The sequence below is a fragment of the Phyllostomus hastatus genome, unplaced genomic scaffold (genome assembly GCF_019186645.2).
Source record: "Phyllostomus hastatus isolate PE091 unplaced genomic scaffold, TTU_PhHast_1.1 phas_scaffold_501, whole genome shotgun sequence".
In the NCBI taxonomy this organism is placed as follows: Eukaryota; Metazoa; Chordata; class Mammalia; order Chiroptera; family Phyllostomidae; genus Phyllostomus; species Phyllostomus hastatus.
Window position 1 is genome coordinate 29,421,488 of NW_025334033.1, and position 25,409 is coordinate 29,446,896.

Here is a 25,409-nt window from a genome sequence, read left to right on the forward strand (position 1 = left end):
GGATGGTGGTCCTCATTTCACAGGCGGGGGTGTGAGTCCTGCTGGCAGGCCCTGCTCTGGGTTACACAGGTGTCTGTGGCAGAGCTGGGTCTACACTCAGGTCTCAGCTCCCAGACTCATCACAGCTGCCTGCCTTTGCCCCATGCATCCTTTGCTACATCTGCCAGGCTGAGGAGTCTTGGGTCCACACAGTGCCACTTGAGCCCCAGGGGTGCCGTGAGCCACAGTTTGCCAAGTGGGCTGCTCTGCAGTAACTCCAGCACTTTACTGAGGGAGGGTGGCCGACACTTTCCTATTACAATGAGACCAAACACGGCTTGGCCACAAAGGACCTTTGCCTCTCAGCCCTGGCATCCCCTGTCTCTGACCCGCTGGAGTCTTGATGATGTGGCCCTACTTAATCAAGGGCCCTCTACTGGGAACTTGGTGGCTTCCCCCAGCCTCCAGCTCCTCAGATGAGGCTGGAGCTGGAGCTGGGAGCGGGGGTCTGAGCCGAGGAGGTGTGTGGTGGGAGCGGGGTCAGAGCCACAGGGCCGAGTGTTGGGCCCGTGGCCACAGACTGTGCATCTAGGCTGTAGGTCCTCCTGTGTTCTGCACTCCCATTTGGGAAATCTGAGGTGAGTGGCCTCTGGGTGTTGACGTGACAGTGGTTGCCCTCGGAGTTGTACAGCACCAGTGTTGTCGCTAGAGGGTTCACACTGCACTGCCGTCAGTTCTGTGGCAGCGAGCACGGTCTGTGGGCTGACGGGCATTTTCTGTGGGGCGGGCAGGGAGACAGGTTCTCCCGGGCTCTGGGCCAGAGGCCTGGGGCATGAGAACTTCGCTCTGTGTTCCTGGCCCAGGATGGGTGTCTCAGGAAGCCAAGGGTGCTGTTGTGTGTGCGTGTGTGCTTAGGTGGGTGTGGGGAGGTGTGTGCAGTGTCAGCCTGTCAGACCTCATGTTCCTTGAGGCCGATCTTCCTCCTTTCTGAACCTCCCACTCTGCCCAGTACGGTCCCGGCACACCAGCAGGGCTCACTACACGTGTGTTCGGAGACATCCTGCCCACGGTCCTGTGAGAGGATATCTCACCACCAGCCCCGGGTTGTGCTCGGAGCAGTGAGGGAAGGTCGGTAGGACTCACTGTCAGCGACAGCATTGCTCTGGCTGACGCTTGGGTTCCACGTCCCCTGTGTTGGCCCCCATCACAAAACCGGTTGTGGGTGTGGACTGACGACCTCGGCTGGTTCCTCTGCGGGGACTGGTTACATACACAGCATCGGTAACCCACTGCAGTGATGCTGGGATGTGGTGTAGTGTTTCCATTATGTGTGTTAACGCGTGGCAAAGTGGCCGTGTGGTGCACATGGTTAGTGACAGGAAGGCTGCACATGATTACGTGATCATATGACTTGGTGCCAGTGGCTGGCTACACACAGGGTGTGGGGACGTGCTGTATTGAGTGGTGCTGTGAGTTGGTTGTGTGATGCCTGTTGGCTCTGTGGTGCTTGTTGACGCCACGTCACCTGCAGGCTCCCTGTTACACGCTTCACAGAATGTTCACGTGTTCCACCGAGCACAGAGCTGTGTTTCATATATTGGCAGTTAGTTCCACATGGACCCTCCAGGTGGCAGGGGGTGGTGGGGGCAGTCCCTTCCTGGGCAGAGGTAAGGACAGTGGATAGGGGCTGGGGAGTCAGGGGGCTGGGGAGTCAGGGGCCCGGTACCTTGGTGGGGCTGTTCCTGTCCAGAGTGCTGGCCTGGCTGGTGGCAGGCCCCCCGCACGCCAGTGCGTGGTAGCTGGAATTGGAAAAGCACTGGGCATAGCTGCTACTTTGAGACAAATCTGGGAAGAGAACAAGGTGCCACATACATCATACTCCTGCCCCTGGCATGAAATGCCCCAGTACTAATGCTTGGGCCGGGAAGCCTTGACAGTGCTCTGCAAGGAGACAGCCAGTCCCCCATGCTTCTTGGCATCACTGCCCTGACAGAAATCTGTGGAGCCTGATTCGCCCCGTCCCTTGTGGCGGCCCTCTGCAGCATGCAGGGTGCACCTCAGTGTTGCCAGTGTGGAGGGGGGCGCCAGCAGCCGGAGCACGGATGAGGGAACATTGGCTCTGACAGCCTCAGTTGTCCCTGAGTCACAGCTTGGGGCTGTGCTCTGCCTCCCCCCAAGGTTAGGGCCCAGTAGTGAGGCCCCAGTCCTGCCCCTCTCTTCCCTGTGGGTTCCAGGACCTGTCGACAGGGCTGGGGAATTCTGGTGGAATGGCATGGGGAAACCTGGCCAGCCTTGCTTGTTACAGTCACAGAAGAAAGTCCCTAGAACTTCTCTGTGGGCTTGGCCTTCCATCAGAGGAGGCTTGTTTTGGTTGAAACCCTGGGGTCGGGGTGAGGGAGGGATTTCAGGTCAGGGACTCTGAAGGTAAGGCCTGCACCTGGGCCGTCTCTGTCTGTCTGTGGCACCTGGAGTAGGGCTGGGCAGTAGGCAACCTGTCGCAGGAATGGGCTAACGTGACGTTGGTTTTGTGAGTACAAGGTGTAGGCAGCTTCAGGTCAACCACGAGCTGTGGAGCCAGCTGGAGTGAGCTGTCACCCTGTGCCCACCCAGACAGGCCCAGCTCCTGTGGGCCAGGGCTTGGGCCATTTCAGAGCATTTTGGCCTCTTTTGTTGAGCTAAATATGAAGCAAAAAGCCCTCATTTCTGTGTCAGCAGTCCAGGGTTCAGGGGAGGAGAAGGACGAGGAGGAGGATCTGGCCCAATAGCCCCACCCTCACCCCACTCGGACTCCCGGGATAAATGCCCTTTGGAGTCACCACCACATCTGTGGGCAGACTGGGTTCCAGCAGGCCCAGCCAGCTCTCCCCTGAGTCAGGCACCATGCCCTTCCACTCTGCTGCTACGGCCCTCCTAACTCTCCTAGCTCTCGGGACTGCGAAGGGAGGTTCCTCTGAGACCTTCACCTGAGGAAGCAAAATTGGGACAGGATCTGGGCCCCAAGTCCAGTTTCCTGAGGAGTCAAGGCATCAGGCAGGAGAGAGGTTCCCCTGGAGAGTTTAGGAAGGTTACTGCTTAGTATCAGGTGCTCTGTGGCTGAAGGCCGGGAAGGCCCGAGGGAATGGAAGGAGGCTCCTAACCACAGGCACTTAGTGCTGGGGGCCCAGGAAATGGTACCCCCTGGAACCCCATCTACCTTTCCCAAGTAAGACCCCTGCGCTCCACCCCCATTGCCACCCTAGGGCAGTCTGCGCACCCAGCCACCACCCCTGCAGGCATGACCAGCCAGCCACTTTCGGCAGGGAACTTGGGCATCCCAGGCGTCCCCGTGTGGCTCCTCCTGGGTTGAGTGTGTGAGGGGCGGGTGCTGGGGGCGCAGCCCTTACCTGAGAGGGAGTAGTCAGTGCTGGTCATCCTCATGGCCGGCGTGTAGGAGACTCGGGGAGCCAGGTCTCGGCCTTTCTCTTTCTGCCGGCGCCGGCGCCAGGCGAACAGGCCCAGCAGCACCACGAGGAGGAACAGCAGGAGGATGATGCCTGTGACGGCGCCCACCGAGTGCCGCTCCGCACCCAGTGCCGGGCTGATCTTGGTGTAAGGATTCAGCTCCTCCATCATGAGGGCAGCTGTGGGCAGAGGGAGGGCCTGAGCCTGGGGCAGCAGCTTGCTCTCCAGATCTCCTCTGCGGGAGCTGGACTCCTCTGGCGTCAGGAGACCTGGGTTCCGGTCTTGGCCCTATTCTTCGATGTCTGTGGTCCCGGCCCTCACTGTGCCTGTTCCGCCACTGCCTAAAGTGGGCGGCATCCTAGGGAACCCCTGAGGAGCAAATGTGATCGAGGGTGGGAAACTGTTTGCTGAGTATTTTACTCTGCTCCAGAAATGAGTTCTAACCTTCCCAGCAACCCTATGAAATAAGGGTTATTTAATTCTTTCTCTTTCACAAATGAAGAAACTGAGCCACTGAAAGGTTGGGTCACTTGCCAAAGATCAGACTATCAACCAGTAACTGGCAAGGTCGGTTTTTTCGGGAGTTGGGAAAAATTGGACTCAGCCCTCTCCCTGCTCACCAGCTGTGTTTCTTAGATGTGACTTAGAGAGTCCTCAGTTGGCTCACTTGTAACATGGGACAGTCCCCAGGGGACTGTGAGTACCACACGACAGACTGGCAGAGAAAGCTGCGAGTGCTATTCCCAGGTGCCCACAATGACTGCCCACAAAACCCCTCTTGATGCGTGTGGGGCCTGACCCCCATCAGCATGCAGTGCGTGTGGCTCTGGCCCCTGTTCTGTAGTCTGGCTAGCTGAGCCCCTTCTCACCCCCGTCTCCTAGTACCAAGAGCACTAGAACCCTGTACCCATTTGCAGCACTTTAAAAGGGTTCTCATGCAAGTAACACATTTTTTAGGTGCTCACGTCATCTCACCTCAGCCCTCACAACTGCCCTGGGGGGGTTTCTTCTGACTAGACTCGGAACCCAGGTTGCGCCCCTTGGGGCTCCTCCACCAGAACCTCGTGCCGTGGCAGAAGACAAGGATCCATGTACTGTCTCCACTTTGCATTTGGAATAACAGGCCCAGCAGAAAGAAATGACCTGCACAAGGTCATCTAGCAGGTTGGCAGAATTCGGCAGATCTTCAGACGGTCTGGGGACCTTTCCACAGTGCTGGCTTGTGGTTACCCATGCTTGCTAGGCTCACGGGAGGCGGGGGCTGAGGCCACCTGCTCCATCTGCCTCTCCAGCGCCTGGGACCGCCTCCCAGCCTCCCGCAGCCCGCCCCACTCCTGATCTCCTCCTGAACGTGAATAAAGTCACAAGGTGCCCTTGTACAATCTGGTGGTTCCCACTGGACTCTCCCTAGAGCCTGCCTCCACGGGGCCCTTCCCATCATAGCCCCTTGCCTGAGGACTCTGTGCCGTCTCAGTGTTACCTTGGTCACACCTGATTCCTTTGAATCCAGAGCTGCAGTAACAAGTGCCAGTGACGTGGTCACAGGTGGCATTGTTCATGCACTCACATAGCTGCTGACACCCGTAGCCAAAGGTTCCCGGGGCGCATCCTGTGTGACACAGAGAAACGCTGGGGTAGGTGCAGGGCAGTCATGCTCCCCTCCCCTACCCCACATGTGGATGGCCGGCACCACACCGAGTGAGACCTACTTCTCTGGCTCCTGTGGTGCTTTGGTGTGGTACTTGGGGCTAGACAGCAGCTGTAGACTGAGTTAGGGGACACCCACTCCTATTTTCTCTCCACATACACGTATACAGCATCCTCCACGTGCCAGGCCCTGAGCTGGGTGCCACATGGGCTCCAAAGAAGAAACAAGGTCTCCCTTTCTCCAGTCAGGCCTCTGAGCTGCCTCAATGGTATGCCATTCCCAACTGATAAGAAGAGACTTCAAACACCATTGTAGGCGTGGCCTTCACCCTTTTCCTAGGGAGTGGCTCCAGAAGTCCAGGGAGCAGGGCACCTGGAGCCAGAGTGGGCGGGTCTAGACAGGGAAGGACCCCCCCTCCCCAGCCCAAGGAGGCCAAGGCCTGGCCCTGACACCAAGGGCTGTGGGCTGGGATAGCTTACTCTGCTCGCAGTGTTGCCCGGTGAAGCCTGTGCGGCAGGTGCACTTGCCGCTGATGTGGTCACAGCTGGCTCCGTTCTGACACTGGCACACACGCCCGCAGTCCTTCCCATAAAATGCTGCTGGGCAGCCTGGAGAAACAGGGTGGGGTGGCTGCAGAGGTGCAGGTGGGACCGAACCTGCCTTCTGCCGCCTCCAGCTGAGCGTGAGGTGAGAACTGGGGAGCCCATGCACCCAGGCCATTCCCACGCTCTGAACCCTCACACCAAGAGGGTGGGGAGTCCTTTGGACAAAGGTGCCTTGGCGCCAGAAGCCAGGCTTATGTCTTCTGGTGGTGCAGTAACAGGCCACTCTCTTCACCCTGGGCCCCACTGTCCAAGGTTGAGCAGAGAGGGTCTGGTCTTGATTGCTGGGGAAATTTAAGAGCCCTGACCTCCCAGGACTTTGGGCTCATCAACACCTGAATCCATTCAATTCCAGAGGTGAGGGGTGGAGCTCCTGGCCCTGGGGCCCTGCCTCCTCCCTCCCCCATCTTCCTGCTGCAGCTCTAGACGATGCCCCAGGCAGCCAGTAGGCTGCAGCATGGGATTCTGAATAGCTGGGAGGGCCGGAGGCAGAGCTTACGCTGCGTGCAGAAGAGTCCAGTCCAGCCAGGGGTGCAGTGGCAGGCCCCGTCCTCGGCACTGCAGCGCGCCCCGTTGTGGCAGCTGCATGTGTGGAAGCAGGCAGGGCCCCAGAACCCAGGTGGGCAAGCTGGCGGTGGACAGGTGGGACATGGAGGATGAGGGCAAGGCAGAGAGGAGCAGACAGAAAGGGAGAAAGGAGGGGAGGATGCATATCAGAGCCAAGATACCAAGTGGCATTTCCTGGCTTTCAGGGGGTTTACCATATTGTACCCAGAATTTCTCCGTTCATTTCTTGTCCCAGTCACCCAGGGTCCCCATTAAGCCCAGCTCCTTTGCCATCTCCCAGCTCTGAGGGCTCCTGAGCCTTCCTTCTCAGGGGCCTGACCGATGTGGAACGTGCTGGTGTGTGTGGTAAACTGTGAACACCGCAGTTTACTGTGTGAACGCTGTGTGCTGACCTCCCCACGAGGATGAGAGCTTTCCCAGGGCAGGGACTTGCTCTTCCTGCTGGTGAGCTCCCTGAGGATGGCACCTGTGTGTTCTCATCAGAATGGAGATCTCCTCAGGCCAGGCCATCTACCTGGGACCTCCCAGATGGGGACCTGCTGGGTCTCGCCCATCAGCCAAGGAGCTACACCCGGCGGAGTCTGGGTCTTTGCCCTTAGATTGGGGGCCCCCGTTGCCTCTGTATTAGGTTGGATTCACCTACAGGAACAGCCCCTGTAATATCCTGTCTAGGCTTATGGTGCCCAGGACGACATTCACAGGGACCACCCAGATGACGCCCCTGTCCCTTTAAGGTGACTGCCCTCACTCACCTCACTTCCCTGCTCCCAAATTCCAGCATGTTAGTCCCAGCCCCCTCTTTCTCCCCTACTCCTTGCTCAGGTGCTGAAGGAGGATTAATTTTCAATATTAATATTAATGGTTCTATCAACAATAATCAATACCTTTGATACCAGCAGTTAATAATGCCGGTGATCAATCCTAACAATTCATCATGTGAGCTAGAGAGCCAAGTGGGACTCGGGCGGACATTCCCATCTGCAGAAGGAGATTTCCGCCTTGGGAAGTAGAGGCACCGGGGGCAAGGGGAGCTGGGCATTCTGCAGCCTGAGCCTGGGAAGGTGGGGGCCGATCCCAGGAGGCAGCAGCTTACCCTGTGAGCAGTCCTTGCCAATCCATCCAGGGAAGCACTGGCAGGAGCCATCGATGGGGCTGCAGGTCCCATTGTTGGCACAGGAACAGAGCTGGGCACAGTCCTGCCCAAAGTGCCCTCCAGCACACACTGTGGGCACAGGAGAGCCTGGCACCTGCCCTCCACCAGCACTCAGACCCCCACCCACAGCTGCATCCACCCCCAGAAGTTCCCGGGCCACAGCCATGACCACCCTGGGGTCAAGGGTCTGCTTAGGAACTGCCCGTCTTCTCCCTTTGCACACAGATGAGTTCCCCTCTTGTGCCCACAGCTGCATTCTTCAGAGGGTCTATAAATGTCCCCCTCTGACAGAGGGACAGATAGAGGCCCACGGGGTAGAGTCGCTTGGCTGAGGTCTCACAGACACAAGTGCAGAGGCTGGGACTCCTACCACGGCACTCAGTCCAGTGCTCCCCACACTGCTCCGTGGCCTCTGCTTTCCCTGGCATCACTGACCCACGGGCGTCACGGAGGACTTTTTGTAGCTGAGGGGGGCGGGGGCGGCAAATGCAGGTGGCAGGTCTGTCTGCCGTTGATTGGAGGGCTGGCCCTAAAAGTCTATCCCTGTATCCCCGTTTCCTCTGTCCCTCCAAATCTGACCTGTTCCTCAAGCCTCAGCTCAACCCCATCCTCAAGAGAGCCCCCACCACCCCTGGGTCCACAGGGAGCGCCCTTTCGCTGAGCTTCCTTGGTGTTCCCACTTGGAGTCACTTGGAGGATTTTGGTCTCGGCCCCTCCTGGCGGAGTTACTCCTTGATCTGTGGAGGAAGGGCTGGTTTCCTCAAGCAACTTTAGGACTAGGGCTGAGTGTTAACATTGAGTACCTATGTATCATTTCCTCTGCAGTTCATCCTCCACCTTTTTTGTACAGCTTCAACTCTCTAAAGTGCAGTTCTCTCCATGGCACTCCCGTGCCCTGCCCAACATCCTCAGGGGCTCCCCATTGCCCCAGAATAAAATCTAGATCCTAGAGATGAGCACTTAAATCTACCTCACCCAACCACGCGAGCCACTGGTCCACACACCACTTGCCAAACACGCTCCACGTCTCCATTCACTCCGGCCACTCCCTCACCCTCGGGTCCAGCTGTGGGAATCCTACCCTGCCTACAGGACTCATCTGAGATGCCGCTTCCTGCATGACCGCTCAGCAGTCCTTCAACATTAATTCTCTTCTTCCTTAGTGGAGTCACGAGTTTCGGCTGGGCCTATGGCCACCTGGAATAAAGACTTCATCTCCTGGGCTTCTGCATAGCTTGGTATGGCCTTGTGACTACATTCTGGCCAATAGCCAGTGGAAATGCACATCATTTTGCCTGTTCTCCTAGATGAGGGATGATATGGAGGATGGATAGGAATTGTGGGTGAGATGGCTGGAGCTTAAGCAGCTGTCTTCCATCAGACCTGGAAGCCACGTGCCGAGGATGGCTGGACAAGACAGGAGGAGCCTGGGTCCCTGACACCTTTGTAAGCCACCCTACCATTCCCAGTGGCCTCCTTCTGCATCTTCTCCCTGCTTTGTTTTTTGTTTAATATGTGAGGGACATAATGTTAGTCATTTTCAAACGAGGTGTTCTGAGTTTATGTCACCTGTAGCTGAACTTGATCCTACCTGATTCACTCCTCTTATCTGTCCTGTGGGGCTGTTTGTCCGTGTTTGAGCTTCTAGAACACTCTGTCAGTTTCTTCCCTGGTCGTCTGTTACTGTGGTTTGTGACTTATTTCAGGCCAGGTCTGGGTTCCACCCATGTCTGTGTCCCTCAAATGCCTGGAAAAACCACAGGCCCTCAAGGCACGGTGGCTGAATGTGTGCGAATACCCTCCCACCCCGTTCCCCCAACTTGGCAACCAAGTTGTTGGGACAGGCTGAGCTCAGAATTCCCCCTCCAGACTACAGGCTTTGTGAGGGCAGGGCACCTGGCTCTCCTGCTCTTTGCTGGGTCTGAGAGCCCAGCGCAGTGCCTGGCATACAGCAAACACTCAGGAAATGTTGCAAAGTGGCCAAAATAGGCCCCAGGAGCAGCAACCTTCCAGTGGGTTCTACTGGAAACTCTTGTCCCTTAGAGTTCCTCTCAGCTCAGCATGCTCTCCTCACAGCCCAGCTCCAGCCAGGAAGGCTTCCTCCAGGAAGGCTTCCTTGCACTCCTCTAATGGGGGAGGAACTCCTTGAATCCCTGAGACCCTCAGCTGGTTGAGCCACAGGGAGGAGGATCACGGGGAGGTCTTGATTCTTGGAGAGAAGCTGCTTCCCCAGGGCCCAGGTCTCTTCACCCCTGGGCCGCACTGTCCTTTAAGCAGCACTGCCTGGCATTCACCCTGCCAGCCCTTCCCTAAGCAGACTTCGGGAACCTGGTGCCCGGATCTGTGTCCACTCTGCATCCCTCCTGGACGTGATTAGTGGTTGGGACAAATAACAATGGCAGCAGGGTATACTGAGCTTTCTTGTTGACAGCCGCGGGTTTGGGTTATGGTTTCATGCATGTATTCAAAGAAACTTCCATTGCACTTGTGTGCACCAGCCGCTACTCAAAGTGCTTCAGAAGTACGAGTTCAATGAACCTGGTAATACTCTCATTATATATTTTCATTATTACTCCCTGTTATTAACTCCACTTCAGATAAGGAAACTGAGGCACTGAGAGGTTAAGTAACTTGCTCAAGGTCACACAGCTAGGAAGGTCTGCCGTTTACTGGCCAAGTACCTTTGTACAAACTGTATCACTCCTCTCTGGATTCCCTCCTCTTTGAAATGGGGGTGATAAGCCTTAACCACTGGCTTCAGGCTGTGGGTTAATAGCTCCAGGAGGCTGGCTGGCTGGCTGGCTGGCTGGCTGGCTGGCTGGCTGGGGCCCTATGCTCCTGGCAAAACCCCCAGCTCCTCCCAGGGCAGGCCCACTGCCAGGAGGATGACACACATCCTCTGTTTGAAGCGCACGCTCTGGCTCCGGCTCCGGCTCCGGCTTGCTGGAAAGCATGCAGCCCGCCTCCTCTGGGAGGTGCCTGATTTGGGGAACCCACCCGCCCCCGTCCTGACCAGAGCCTCTCCATCCACTCCCATCTCAAAACCAACTCCACGCTTCTCTAACAAGGCAGTCTCATCTTGGAGGTCTCTCTCACACACACTGGCTGACAAATCCACCCACAGAGCTGTTAATGTGATCAGTCTCATACATTAATTGGTCGACTTCTTAGCTGAATCAAGAGTGAGGCGAAGAGAAAGGTGGTGGACAGGAGGGGGGCTGGTGAAAAGAAAACAGCTGGTTATATTTAATCTATGCTTAATGATCCTGCATGAGTGATGTCTGTAATTTGTAACTCGCTGGAATGCTGGTCATTAGAAAGTGTCAGTTCAATTTTTTACAAGGTTTGAGACTTAACCAGGGCAGTTGCCATTAATAGCCAACACTATCAGATCTATATGTGGAAAATACTCATTAGGCCAGCGGGCGATAAATCAGACATCACAGGATCCGAGAGTTACTCCTTGGGCTGCTTAGGTCTTAATTTAGACCGGGCCTATCTGTATTGATGGCCAGGTCTCTGATGTTTAATAAGTAAACCTCGATGTGTCAGGTTATGATTAAACTGTCCTAGGAGGGCTGCAAGCAAATGAAACTGTCACATATGTTTCTCTAGGGTCCAAACTTCTCGTGACCTCAAAGCATCAACAGAGTAAACTTCTCACTCATACATATTAACGGCCCATGTACTTAAAAAATAGCCCAGCTCAGCGGTGATTATTCATCAAAAGGATCAGGTCTCTGGGAGGTCTTGAGCTCTCAATCAAAGTATTTAAGCAGAGGTCAGAGGAGATTCTTGCACAGATGACCTTGAAGTTGCTTTTAGCTCTAAGTTTACCTTCGTCTAAGATCCTTTCCCTCCTTCTGCAACCTGGAGTCCAAAGCTGTTCTGTAGGCCCTGACTACCTTCTCAGCGCCTTGTCCACCCCCAGCCCCTCCATCCTTCGGCTGTCCCCTACTGCTTGCTGGACAGTCGCATGTCCACTGCCCTGTGCTTTCCCCAGGCTGCTTCCTCTAATTGAATGCCTTTTTTCTTTCTTTTCCTTCCAAGCGAAGGCCCAGTGAAGTCCTGCACCCCATGGAGTGTCCCCCGACACGCACCGTCCTGGCCTGCCTCAGCAACAAACAACGGTCTGTGCTGGAGCCAGCTTCTGCCTTTCCTCTGTTGTTAAATACTCAGGTTTCCCGTAACTGGTGTTAAACCGTTGGGACCTTGGGATCAGCCACAGGTGGGAACAGTGTACCATGGAAATTCACAAATGTTACAAATCAGGGCTCTCCCTGACAGAAAGCCAGGGTAGCAGCCCACCAAAGCAAGTAAGTTTTCTCTCTCTTTTCAACTCCTGTTGAGTGGCAGGGGTTGGCTAGAGCTGGTGTAGGATTCTGCTGCTGAGACAGGAAAGCGGGTGGTGCAGGGTTTGTGATGCTGGCCTAAGTGTGAGTGAGGGGAGAAGGGCCGGAAAGTTGCAATTCCGGCCCAAACCAGGGCCCGCGCCTCCAAGCTCCCGCAGCTGTCTCTGTCTTTACCACTTGGCCCTCACTTAAGCCACATGGACCTCACCTGTGCCTGTTTCACTTTTCCTCCATTTAGCATGGGCTTTGGGTCAGAATTTGTTTCTTGCTCTGTCACTTGCTAGCTGTGACGCCACAGAGAAATGATTTAACCTCTCTGAGCCTCTGCCTTTAACCGCATCATGATTTTGTCTCATGCCTCGTGGTGCCCAGGTCTTAGGGAGGCAGGCCCAAGCCCTGAAGGAGCAAGCAGCTGCCTCCACAGTATGAAGAGACTCCCCAAGCCCCTTCTTCCCTGCCCCCCTCTCCCAGGACTCTTCACCCGCCTGGCCCTGTCCTCCCCCAAGACAGTACCTTGGTTGCAGAGAGCTCCAGAGAAGCCGGGGAGGCACTCACAGGTGCCGCTGACGTGGTGGCAGGGCCCGCTGCTGTGCACGCAGAGGGGGCACGGCTGGGCGCAGCCGTGGCCGTAGAACCCCGGGGGGCAGACTGAGGGTGAAGGGGAGATGTGGTCAGCAGCCCAAGGGGCCTCAGCCAGCCTGGTCACCCCTCTGGTCCCACATACTAATGAAGGCAGGCTCCTCAAAAATATGGGGAGAGCCACACCCACCCCACTCCTTGGAGGGCCCCTTTCTGCAGAGAGGAGCAGAGAGGAGGTCCCTGAACTTGGGGACAAAAAAGCTAGGGAGAGAGGGGTCTTGAGGGAGGGGTTTGATGGGGGCCATCCCTGAGAGGCCAGCCTCTCTCAGGTCAAGACTAGTTCCAGCTGGGAAGGGGCGGGGAGGATGAGCCGCCTGAGGTCAGGCAGGTGGGGGTGGCGGGGCTCAGCCTTACTTCTCTGGCATAAGGGTCCTCGGAAGCCAGGGGCACACTCGCAGCTCCCATCCTCCGGGGAGCAGGAGCCACCATTCTCACAGTTGCAGGAGACTGAGCAGTTGGGGCCCCAGCGACCCGGTGGACACGTGCTGTCACAGCGGACACCTGTGGGCCAGAGGCAGACTGCGGTCAGCGGTGAGAGGGGGAGGGTGAAGAACGGCAGTAGGGGGGCACCGTGCTGCACGATGAGGTGGAGGCAAACCATGCATCTGGGAAAGTGGAAGAAAAACCCAGCCAGGGCTTGGCCTGTCGGGGAGGGCTTCCAGGAAGAGGTGATGCTGGAACTGAGTCCTAAGGGCTAAAGGGAATCTGACCAGGTAAAAGAAACCCTACATGCAGAGAACAGGAGGCGGGAGGGAGAATTGTGCCTTGAATGAAAAAGTAGTGCCGTGGGGCTGCACTGTCAAGTATAAGCTGAGAGAGGGCAGGAGACTGAGATTGTGGGAGTAAGGGACCAGATCACGGAGGCCCCCTTTATTTTTGACCTGTTAGCTGGTGCCCAAGGTTAGGCTTGGGAGAGACCAACTGTGCGGCAGGTGAGTGCTGTCGCCAGGGGCTGCACGAGTTAGGAGAGAGCTGCACACACGTCAGCCCGGGAGCCACTGGTTCTTGCTGGGTCCCAGGCAGCAGGCTCCGGGCAAGGGGGGCCCGGAGGGTGGGTGGGGTCTTTCCAGGTTCTCTTGACCACAGTCCTCAGTCCACTACGTCATATGGGCACACATATCCATAATAGAAACCAAGTCTTTGAAAAAATGACACTGTGTATGATGCACTGATATTTTCTCTGCACTGTGATATATTCTATTCTTTAGAGAAAAAAAAAATAGCTAGCTGTGACCCAGCAAATGGATTTAATGTCCCTCAGTTTGCCAGAGAGGGCCTAGGGGGACGGATGGAATTTCTCAATGAGAGAGAGGAGCGCAATGAGGCCTACACATGTTTTCTGAGCTGAGAGAGGGGAAGTGAGTGTTGGTGGTGATTACCTCCGAAGGCTGAGAGGAACTTGAGAAGGCTGGAGGCCCCAGCTCTGGGGTGGGGTTTGCTCCGAAGCCGAAGGGCTTCCCATCTCACGTGTATTATTTAGGTCAATGGACCAGGTGGGCCCTGGAGGCCTGTGTGGCTTTGGAAGGTGAATATCAGAAGCTCAGAGAGGAGCAGAATTAGTATAAAACTCATGTCGGCCTTGTTATGAAGACAGGGATTTTGAGAGAGAGAAAAAGGGAGGAAGGTACTTGGGCCCAGTGGACAGAGCCAGTCTCAAGCTGAGGTGGGAGAACAGCATGCCCAGTTAAAGGGTGGGCTGGGACTGTCCGAGCCCATCTGGGCTGGTGGGAAAGGTGGGGGGTGGGGGGAACATAGAGGAAGGGGAGGCAATAGGCTTCACTCACTCTCCAGTGCCTCCTTCTAGCCTAGCGCCCTGCCCCGCTCCCGCCCTGTGATGACTCCTTTTCATAGCAGGGTTCGGGGACTTATCTGGGGCGGGGGCTTCTCCCTAGGGGGTGGGATTTCTCCTCAGGGAGAATCTGGCGGCCCCACTTCACCCCTCGATGGAGGTCTCACCCAGTGGAGTGTCAGGTGCACAGACAGTGCGCCCTGGACCAGCACCATCGACTGGCTGGAGGGAAGCCCGGGGAAGGGGAACCACGAAGCTGTGCAAAACCAGGAGCCGTGGTCTGTCCCAAGGAATTCTTTTGCCTGTGGTTGTTGAAAACCCAGGATTTGGACTGCAGGCCGAGGGACGCCACTGTTCCTGGCGGGGTGCCCCAGACTAAGGCGGACTCCACCAAGCTCCTGCGTCACACGCAGACCCAGCTCTTTCCTAGAACTATACGCAGATGTTACTATGACTAATAAGACACACTGCTTGCAAAATACCCTGCATAAAACACCCTGAATTTATGGCAATGTTTTGTTGTTTTCCCCCAAGCCACTCTCACATGTAGGATCCTCAGAATGTTTTCATGTCAGAAAGGGGTCCTCTTTCTTGGAGATTAGAACCACAGGGACAAGGTGACTATGCTCAGATCTCAGGTGGCTGCACGAATTACTCTATTCTAGGCCTGGTTCCATGGGAATAGGGCTCATGTTTTTATAAGGAAACTATCCGCATGGCATGGCGAATGTAGCCCAGCCCCGACTCAGAAAGCTGGTGGGGAGCGAGTTGGCACACCGGACCCAGGCCCATGGATCAGTTTTTCCGTGAGCAATCAGGCCTGCATTGTACCTAGGCTGCTTTGAGGCTTGCTTTTTGCTAAAACTCCCTCACCTGAATTGAGGCAGCAAATGTTTACTGCATATCTTTAAAGTAACTTCCTAAAATCTATGCTAAACCTCCCAAGGATGGAGTATAACCACTTCAACCACTTGTTCCTTTGCATTTGCAAATACCCTTTTTCTTTGTAGTAATCAGCAACATCCTCTCCTTTGTTATCTGTAAAATGTAACCACCTAAAGCGAACCTGTACATAGTAAATGAGGACCATTCTTGATGTAATGTACCCAGAAAAACAATAAAAGCCTGTCCAGGCAGGGGTTGGGGCCCTCTCTCTCACTCAGAGTGGCCATGTCGTCCCTTTTTCTTCACAGGAATTTTGCAATCGTGTGAATTTGTTCGTTGCAGCCACAACACATGGACCCCACTGGCCAGAGTCCACATCATGTTTGAGCTTCTTTTATGCCCTAAGAGTGACCTGGAACTTAAGACAGTGGGACCTAAGTGGGGAGGAGGGGCCAGGGTTCTCCGCATGCAGAGTGCCCAGTTCTAGAAGGGGACTTACTAATGTGGTCGAAGGGGCTGACCTTGGCCTGGTGGGAGGATCTCCAACTACAGCTTCTGAAGATGCATAGCTTCATCAGCTACCCTCTCTAGGCCCAGTTTTCCCTATAGTTGAAGGTAGATAATTTCCCTTAGAGGTCCCTCCCCTTCTAAACCTTAGAGACTCTCCCTGCTTTATATTTCAGGACCCTCCACACATCTATATTGGGGTGCTAAGCATCCACATAGTGTAACCTCTAGTTCATGCCACAAGCTCAACAGCCCTTGAAGATCATCCTTCAAGATCTGCTCAGAGCCCTCCTTCTCCAGGGAGCCTTCCTGGATGTCTGCCCAGGGATTCAAGCATCTAATCGACAGTCCCCAGCATACAGCTTTGTCCCCACCTATTATCTGAATGTTTCAAACATATGAGTTGTGTATCTCCTGCCAGCAGCTTGAAAACAGGGACTATGGTTTCCGGACACTTTTGAGCCTCCTTTTTCGGTGCTTATAATGGAAAGGGGTGCCATCTTGGTCATTTTTGCATCTCTGGTGCCCAGCACAGTGCCTGGCACATAATAGGTGCTCAGGGACCACCGCTGTTTGTGAGTGTTGCCCTTCACTGCTGAACCTGACACCATGCTGGCCACACCGAAGCTGCCAGATGAAGACTTGGTAACCGCTTGAATCAGGAAATGCTAATCCAGTGAATAAATGGCTCCCCTTGAGAATGCCGTCCTGTGTCTCCCCTCCCTTGTTGCAAATGTCCTGAGAACTTGGGCATCTCCCCTATCTGTAGTGTGAACAGAGCGGAGTAGATCATCCTCAAGGTCTCCTTCACTTTGAGAGGAAAAACCATACATGGTTATAGGCCAGCTCATTTCAATTTATCTCAGTAAACATGTAGTAAGCATCTACTAAGTGCAGGACAAGATGAATTAGACATGCTACCGGTCTGCAGGAAGCCAGTGGCTTATGGGGACAAGAGGAAAGACATGTGCCCACTTTGGGCCCAGAAAAACTGGTGTCGTGCCGAGACACAAGCAACACGTGAGGAGCTGAGGAGTTGGGGTGGGTGGGGAGGGCTCACTGGGCGGGAGGCTGGGGCCTGTACTCGTCCCCTCCCTACCTCTCCTTGGGGTCCTTCTGCACGATAAACCTCAGGACATCAATCGCTTCTTTGAAATGACTTTAGGGCCATGTTCGGGGAAATTAGCTTTAGAATAGCTGAGGCTTTGCTGAAAGGTTGTCCATCAAAGACAGAATTTCTAAAGTACCAGACGTCATTAAAATCTTATCGGCTCACTTGAAATGAAGGCAATGAAAAATTAAAGTGGAGTTCTACTCGGCTCCAGCTAAGAGTCTGGGGGGCCAGTGGGCCGAAGGTGCTGCCGAGCAAGCGATGATGTCCCGGCCCTGTGCTGCTCAGCGGCTTCCTGCTCGTGGGGAGCACAGGCTGCTCGGCGCCACGGTGAATTATCTATCTGAGGACATCCGCCACCAGCAATGCCTGCATTCTTTCTCCTTGGGACTGGCTGGTGGGCTGATTCACGCTGTATGTCATTGTTAAGCTCTTCCTGTATTCAAGGTTTACATTCACCAGGCACTTACTATGTACTAGGCACTGTTAGTACATACTGGCGTTAACTCATTTAAACTTCAAAAACCCTGTGGTTCTAAGGATTATAATTATCTGCATTGTGTGGATGGGGAATCCAGGCCCTGGAAGGTTAAGGACCCGCCCAGCAGCATGGACCCTCGTGGTCTGGCTCCAGCCCTGCCTTCTGTGCTGCACAGACTCAGTGTGCAGCAGGCAGTGGGCACGGCGTGAACAAGGCGGGTGTGGGCCCTGCCCCCACAGAGCTGATGCCCACGGTGAGGGGGCAGGTAATAAACACATAGTTCCTAATCTGGGCTCGGTGACAGTGGTGGTACGCGCTGCATAAAGAAATGTGTCAGGTATTGTGGAATTAATAAAAAGGACTCTTACATAGTCTCAGCTAGGTTGAGGAGAGGGAGAGAGCCTGACCAAAGGAAATAATCTTAAAGTTGAAATCCGGTAGGTGAGAAGGCGGTAGCCGGTGAAGAGACAGGCAAAGGGTACCCATGCAGAGGAGGGAACGTGTGTAGGAAGGCCGCGGGCAGGAAGGTGGCTGGCCCTGGGGTCTGGAATGCAGTGAGTGAGGGGAGGGGGCAAAGGAGAGGTGGGGAAGTCGGAAAGGGCCAGATCATGTGGGCCCCGGGCCACCGTAAGGATCTTGGACTTTATATGAATGCCGTGGGGAGCCACTGAGGCATTCTGAGTAGGGACTGATGGGAAAGGACGTGGGTTTTGAAAAGTTCATTTTCCACTGTGTGCAGAATGGGTGCTGCTGGGCAAGAGGGGAGGCCCAGCAGTGCTGGCTGAGAGATGCTGCCCCCTGCTGGCCCGGCGTGGTGGCAGTGGGAGGGAGAAAAGCAGGGGACCTGCCATGTGTTTGTAAGGTGGGCCGGCAGGACAGGTAGAGCCCAAGACTGAGCCTGGGCCAGGGAGAAAGTTCCTCGTCCCTCTCTCTACCGCATCTTCTGCACATGCCCACGTCCACCAGGTGTCAGCCTTTGTCTGAATCTTTACTAGGGTGCCCTACCCTGTAGAAGACAGCCTGACAATAGGTGTTCCATAAGTATGTGCTTAGTCGAATTGAGTGAATTGGAGAACTGAAGCCCGGGAGAGAGAGGGAGAAGCGCACGTTTAGGGGACGAGAAGGAATGATGGAGAGAGCGGTCCAGCGAGGAAGGGGAAGACCAAGAGCCCAGGGCCACGGGACCTGGGGGTGGGGAGGCAGAAGGGCGTTACCTGTCCACCCGGCTAGGCAGCAGCAGTGGCCTGTGACGGGGTGGCAGCCGTCGGCATGGCTGCAGTCACAGCGCTCGCTGCAGTTCGGCCCAAACGTGCCATCCTGTGGACAGAGGGGGGGGGAGGCGCGGTCAGATCTGGACCCCAGAGCTTCACGCACTTCTGTTGGGTTTTGAGGACAAACCTGAGCCACTGCCCCACAAGTACGCAGTGATTTGGGCTGGGGCACAGTGGGAGCACTTTTTATAATCAACACGGCCATGGAGCCACTCCAAATAATTCTCCGGCTACATTAACGAGAGCACGGGGGTTGGAAGGAGGGGTGATGGTCCTGCCCTGCTTTTCCCCGGTTAAGTTCAGAGGGCTGAGATGACTGTGAGGTAAAATTTCAAATGGAAATATGCTTTGCAAGCTGCAACACATCGATCCCATGTGAGGGATGAGGATTCACCCTTCGTTACTGTGGAAGAAGGTGGTACTCATCCAACATCATCGCGTCAGTCAGTTCAACTCGTTCGTATCTTAGACGGAGCTCCAGTGATTAAGTCTAGGTGGGTATTGCTGGTAGCGCTTGGTTCAGCCGGCTCACACCCTGACCATAAAATTACAGACGCTGGAACCGGAAGGAAGCTGAGACATGGCCTATCAAGGAGTGGGTCTCTGCTGGGTTCTAAGGGCTGTCCTCTAGCACTGTGTCTGAAGGGTCCTGAAGCTGCATTTGGGCTCAGGGAAATATGCCAAGTCAGCTCCCGGCCCCCTTACCGAGAGCTGCAAGGGGGAAGGGATGCCGCCTCGCCATGTCACCGTAGCTGCCATGTGTTTGCCATTTTATAAAGGAGAGGGCTGAGGCCCAAAGTAGGAAAGTGGCCACAGAGAGGTTAGAACTGGGGCTGAGACCTGACCCAAGGTCTCCACACGTGCTCTTCTCTGTACACCTCTGTGGGCAAAGTAACCACAGGGAAGGGGGATGAGGGGACGGGGCCCACAAGGTCCTCCCAGCTGGGGACACTCACCGGGCAGGGCAGCTCGCAGGTGTCTCCCAGCCAGCCGGGGGTGCAGGAGCAGGAGCCGTCCGCGGGGCTGCAGGCTGCCCCATTGGCACAGGTGCAGCTGGCATTGCAGTTGAGGCCCCACGTCCCACTGGGACATGGCAGGGTGCAGTCGAGACCCTGCCACCCTGAGGGGAGGGCAGGAGGCTGTCAGCTCTCCATTCAGGCCCAGCACAGCTTTCTGCTCACTCCCACCAAGCCCCAACTTCTCTGGTCACTGGCTTAGGACCCACATGCCACACAGAGTCACTCAGAAATACGCACAGCTGTTAAGGGAGCTGGGGCTTAAATGCTGGTCTCCCGCCTCCCAGTTCCCACTGTTTTTGCTGTGGGCTGACGACCCTACCTGGGGCAGGGGACCACCTGGGACAGGAGACCCCCTGGGAGGTGGGGAGGGCTATCTCGGTCTAGGGTGAAGTCAGCCAGCTAATCTCAGGGCCCTTTGTTTTGGGGACAGCCTCATTGCCCACTCTGAGGCTGGTCACTGGCCTGTTTGCCCTTGACCCATTTCTCCCCTTCCCCTGCTCTGTTCGGTGTCACAGGTGGCCAGCCCCAACCCCTGATGTCCGAAGCTCCCCCTCGCTGGCTCCCAGATGGGCTCGCCAATGGGAGACCTGGCCCACAGACTGCAGGGTGGGAGCAGGACAGACACCAGGTACCTCTTCTTCTTTCTCTGCCTTGGGCAGGGCCTCAGTGGTGTCTGTGTCTTCTTTGTATGCGCTCCAGCACTGTTGAGCTGTCCCTCGGTCCACATCCCAGCTCCCACCAGGTGGCCCTCACTCCCAGGAGTGGTAGCGGCTCCTCCCACAGCTGCGACCTGTGAGTTGCTCACCTACCCTTGTTTGCTCCTTCAGCTGTCTCACATCACGGTAACAAATCCCCTTTATTACTTTCCTGCTGTTGAAGTTCCCGGCAGGCAGGTGCGGGTTTCCTTGGCTGGAACCTGATATACAGGCCCCCTGTCCCCTCAACTGGTGGCCCCCAGGGCAGGGTGCGCATGTGCGTCTGAGGGGGACAAGCTTGGGAAAGAAGCGCATTACCTTCCTTGCAGGTGCAGGAGCCATCCACTGGGGAGCAGGTACCGCCGTTGTTACAGCTACAGACGGATGAACAGTTGGGGCCGTAGGTCCCCGCTGCACAGGGAACTGCACAGACCTCCCCCTGGAAAAGGAGGAGGTGAGTTTTGGGTCAGAGGTTGCCCTGTGTGGGGCGGCTGTGACAGGCAGAATGACCCCCGCCTTCTCCTTACCGAAGACGTCCATGTTTGAATCCCTGGAATCTGTGAACGTTACCTTACATGGCAAAAGGCACTTTGCAGATGTGATTAAGGACCTTCAGATAAGAAGCTCGGATTACCCAGGTGGGCCCAATCTAATCACACGAGTCTTTAGAAGTAAAAGATAACCAAAAAGTAGCTTTGAGATGTCTTCCACCTGCCTGTGTTGACTTTGAGGAATGCAGCGGCTTCTCAGAGCTGGGATCAACCTTCATTCTACAGCCAGCAAGCAAAGGGGGACCGCAGTCCTACAACCCTAGTAACTAAATTCTGTCCACAACCTGAATGAGCAGGAAATAGATTCTCCCCCAGAACTTTTAGAAAGGAACACAGCCTGCCAACACCTTTACTTTAGTCCTAAGAGACCCATAGTAGTCTTCTGACCAACAGAAATGTAAGATAATAAATTTGTTATAGCAGTAATAGGAAGCCATACAGTGATCCTCATCAGTTGGGAGAGGATCAGGCTTCCAGACCACAGCTCCAGGATGGGCAAAGCCCCCAGGGAACTTGACCCCTGATTCCCTATTAGGTCACAGCAGCACAGAATTTAACCCTTTGCCTCTCAATCTTATTTGTCACCAGCAACCCCAGGACACCGGAAATAATTTCCTATCCCTATTTACCTGAACCTCAGGGAAGTTAATGTAAGTAGTAATAGATAATGCTCATTAAGTGCTCTCTCAATACTAGGCACCACGCACACATCACCTCATTTAATCCTCACAAGATCCTCAGGAGAGAGAAACTATTGCCTTGGCATTTTTCCTTAATAGAACAATTGTATGAAGTTTGGTAACTCAGCCCAGGTCATAGAGCTAAAATGCTTGGTCTCTATTTGAACCCAGGCTGGCTACTTAACCATTCTGTTACCAGGTGTCCTGAACCGGCTCACCTGGAACGCACTCTCTGAGACAGAGGTTAGCGAGCTCTTGAGAATCCCGCTGGAGGGGTGAGGGAGCAGGCCTGGGCAGAGTGAGAAACCAGGCTGAGGTGCAGGGCTGAGGCATAGCTGCAAGGAGAGCCTCAGCTGGTCTGCGGAGGAGCTCTGCAGCTGGAATGGCCCTTAGAATCACCCCGCCAGGGGAAAGGGAGGGGGAGCCGAAACACCCCAGCAACCACTGGACATCCACTGCCCACTGGAGAAAGGGGCACGACGTCAGGTGAATCTGGCCGAGGGCCATTTCCGGAGAGGGGCTCAGCCCAGAGCCTGAGCTCCCTGCAGCTGGGAGGAAGGAGTGCCTCCACCCTAAACTGTGATCTGGGCGGCCCCTACAGCACCCATCACAGCAGGCCTTCTTTGGTGGGCTGTTAGCTCCAGTGGGGAGTTCAGAGTGAGGGCAAGTTGCAGAGCAGGAGGCCCAGGACAGGCACTTCAGAGGCCTTGAGGTGGGGGTGGGGGCAGCCTTCAGTTGATCAGAGAAGAGTGGGGTCCAGGTGGGAAGAGTGTGGATGAAAGTGCAGAGAAGGATGAGGACAGGGAATGCCCTAAGGGTAGCTGGAGGGCAGTGTTTTGTGTAGGGAGGGGTAGGGAGATATTTGAAGGGGAGTTGGGAGCTTTGAATGCCAGGTAAGGGCTTTGTTCTCTGAGTCCTCACGGTAGCTGGATGTTGAATTCCCACGGTCTTTTCCTAGGGAGTGTTTCCATCCAGACTCCTAGGTCTTACACCCAGGCCTACGGAGGGAATGCTGACTCGGATTGGACCAGGAGACCAGAGCTTGTCACCCACTAGCTGTGACATTGGAGAGGTTACCACCACTCTGAGCCTCAGTTCTAGCATCTTGAGATGACAGATTCAAAGTAGAAGAGCTCACCTCTCAACTCTAAGGATCCTGCAGCTGGCCTCATGCCCACTTAGGCCACAGAGAGACCCAAGGTTCCAGGCCCTTGGTGGAGGGAGGCTCCTCTCCAGCCCGGTCTCCTCCTGTCCCACCTGCACTGGCTGGGCCAGGGAGGAGAGACTGGGGAGCTCAGAGTCCTGCAGCAGAAGACTCCCCAGTTCCCACTCTGCCCTGGCAGTCCCTGGCAGGCCCTGACCAGCTAAGTCTGCCAGTGCTCCCATTACCCAGACAACTTTAATATCTCCCAGGCTATAAATAGCCCCTAAGAATCTATTTAAGCTCTGAGCGCCTTGGCCCGGGTGCAAACTGCATACACGGTTCACGATTTTCTCTGCAAGACTTTACGTTGAGAGCAGTTTCTCTCCCACAGCCCTCATTTGTGCCCCCAGGCCCAGTTCTCGGGGATGGGGGGAGCCTGTGTGCCCAGCTGGGGGTCTGCTGGAGGGGCTCCAAGAGGACTCTCCGAGAGGACTGTGGCAGGGGGCAAGATGCAGAGCACCCCCCTTGAAATACCTGCTCCCCAGGATGCTGCACCTGGGCCTGTTTTCTGCCAGCACTGCCCATACAAGGACATGGCCAGTCAGCCCCAGGAGGCCACAGGTGGGAGGACTTTCTGCTTCCTCGAGAAGCGGAGACTCAGGGAGGGGCAGTGACTCATCCGGGGTCCCACAGTGTATTGGTGAGGGTGAACAAGAAAGAACCAGACCTTCCTTCCAGACGGGGCCAAGCCCAATGGTAAGAGAATGGACGCTGGTGCTGTCCTGTCGTGTCACCTTGTGTAACTGCCTAAACCACCCGTGTTACAGTTCCTCCATCTGTGAAATGGGAATAATAATATCCCTACTTGGATTGTTAAGGTTAAATTAGTTACCATATGTGGAGCAGACAGAGCAGTGCCTGGCAGTCAAAAAGCACTATAGCTATTATTACTGCAAAGAAATAGTATCTCTTATGAAAAGAATACACAAAATAACCCAAGGTTTCATCAGAAGGCAGCTCTGGAGGAGGGATCCAACTCTCACTAAAGGAACAAATTACTGGGCCCTTTGCAGGAGAGGAGGTTTACCTTCCTGCCACCTCCTCCAGGCTGGCTCCCTGGTTCCTCTCCTCATAGATGAACAGGCTGGAACTTTCACCACCACACACCCAGGGCATGGTGTTGGGGAACAGAATTGGGGCCACCATGTGTCAGGAGCTGTTCCAAACACTTTCTATTTGTTTGCTCCTCATAGCAAAACAGTCCAGATGGGGAAGCGGGCAGTTTCCAAAGTGTGCAGTGGGCCCTGCAGGCATGCGAGCCCAGCACGGCCGACTCTGTTTCCTCCTTGCTGTCCTGACCCTGACCTGGTTCGAACCCTTCAACAAGCACAAGAACTAACAGTTGAACTTTTTGTCAAATTCCCCACCTGCTGGCCTCTGATCTGAAGGTTAGGCCTGGTGTGCAGCTGATCACTGATTGGCTGTCTCTGGTAATTGCCATGTCAGACAAGCCAGTAATCAGCCTAGCTTCTCAGGTTCAAACTAACCGCTCTGCCCACCCCAGGGTGTCTCCAGCCTGGGTTTGGTAACTCCCAGGGTGTCGGTGCCAACGCTCCAGCATACATGCCCTCGCTCACTCACGCACCTCCCCAGTTTGGGCACCACTAGCAGGCCTTAGTCATGACATGGCATCGAGCCTACCGGGGCCGTCATTATGTCTCCACATGCTTAGGCAATCAGTGTAGCACCTGGGCGGCTCAGTGTGTAATCTGTGAGCGTGCCTATTTATACATCTGTGTAGATTTGGGTATAAATCTGTGACTCCTTCCTTGTCCTTCCCTCCTATGTGTTCCCAGCCCTGCCCTGCCCTGGTGGGGACTGGGTGCACACACAGCCACCACGGTCCTAGTGCATGGGGGTCCTGGCTGGTCGACCTGCCTGCCTCCGTCCTGGGCTGTGATCTCAGGGAGACAGGGATCTGATTTTATTTGCATCTGGAGTCTCCGAGCTTGGAACCCTGCTGGCACTCAAGGGCTCTCGATAAGTGTTGGTTAATTGAGATGAGCTGTCTGTGGGTACACGCTGGCTTCTACTGCGGTCAGAACCAGAAGTACTAGGCACTTTCCATATGCTTCATCTCTCACACCAGGTACTTCGACAAATGTTTGCTGAGCAGGGGCCAACTCCGAGCCAGCGCTGGTGGTGGGCCCCAGGGGCGCCCGGGATCCCGAGGCTTGTCTCTGTCCTCATTGGCAGCTCCCAAGGCAACGCCCACAGCCAAACGTGTGCCTGCCTCCTGATGTGTTTGTCTATCCACTTGTTTGCCGCGTCCCCGGGTCGACTGGAAGTTTCACGAGAACAGGGATCTCACCTGTTTGGGTTGCCCAGGGCTCTGGCTCAGAACCTGGCACTGAGGGGAGGTGCTCTATAAAGAGCATTGGACAGATGAGTGGGGGCCTGGTGGGCTGGGATTCCGTGGCTCCCACCACGCACAGGAGACAGAATGTTACCTAGTCTCAGGATGGGCCCTGCTACCGCACGGGTCCTAGGCCTACCTGGGGCTCTTCTGTTTTCTTGTCAAAAAGAAAAGCCAGGCCAGACCCCAGGCTATGGTTCCTCGTGGCTCCCCGCCTCCTCCCGCCCAAACTTCGCCGACCAGGCTGGGGGGCAGAAGTACAGCCAGAAAATGACCTGTTGGCCTCTAGTGTATCCACTCAGAGAGGCAAAACCCTCTGAGCTGAACGGATGTCAGAGGTGACCGAATCTATCGCCTTCAGGAGGAGATGGAAAGTCAGAGCGGGCGGAGCTGGCACTGGCAGGCCAGTGCTCCTCAGAGGGCTGGCTGCAGGGACTGTGTCTTATCTGCCCCCCCCTCCCCAAGCCCAGTGCCTGGCC

General features: G+C 55.4%; 1 protein-coding gene across 3 annotated transcripts in view; it reads right to left on the reverse strand.

The window, feature by feature from the left end:
* Positions 1 to 25,409, reverse strand: part of MEGF11 (multiple EGF like domains 11) — a 353,113-nt gene that overhangs the window by 13,720 nt on the left and 313,984 nt on the right. For all 3 annotated transcript variants that reach the window (XR_006783853.1, XM_045823915.1, XM_045823914.1), the window contains exons 11-21: positions 20,458 to 20,578; positions 19,382 to 19,545; positions 18,369 to 18,471; positions 12,736 to 12,882; positions 12,256 to 12,390; positions 7,331 to 7,459; positions 6,170 to 6,298; positions 5,548 to 5,676; positions 4,901 to 5,029; positions 3,363 to 3,599; positions 1,706 to 1,824 (exon numbers count right to left, since the gene is read on the reverse strand). Coding sequence is in view for 2 of the 3 variants with exons in the window: in XM_045823915.1 (XP_045679871.1) it covers positions 1,706 to 1,824; positions 3,363 to 3,599; positions 4,901 to 5,029; positions 5,548 to 5,676; positions 6,170 to 6,298; positions 7,331 to 7,459; positions 12,256 to 12,390; positions 12,736 to 12,882; positions 18,369 to 18,471; positions 19,382 to 19,545; positions 20,458 to 20,578 (1,542 nt within the window). In the remaining variant the exon portion in view is untranslated. The remainder of the gene's footprint in view (positions 1 to 1,705; positions 1,825 to 3,362; positions 3,600 to 4,900; positions 5,030 to 5,547; positions 5,677 to 6,169; positions 6,299 to 7,330; positions 7,460 to 12,255; positions 12,391 to 12,735; positions 12,883 to 18,368; positions 18,472 to 19,381; positions 19,546 to 20,457; positions 20,579 to 25,409) is intronic.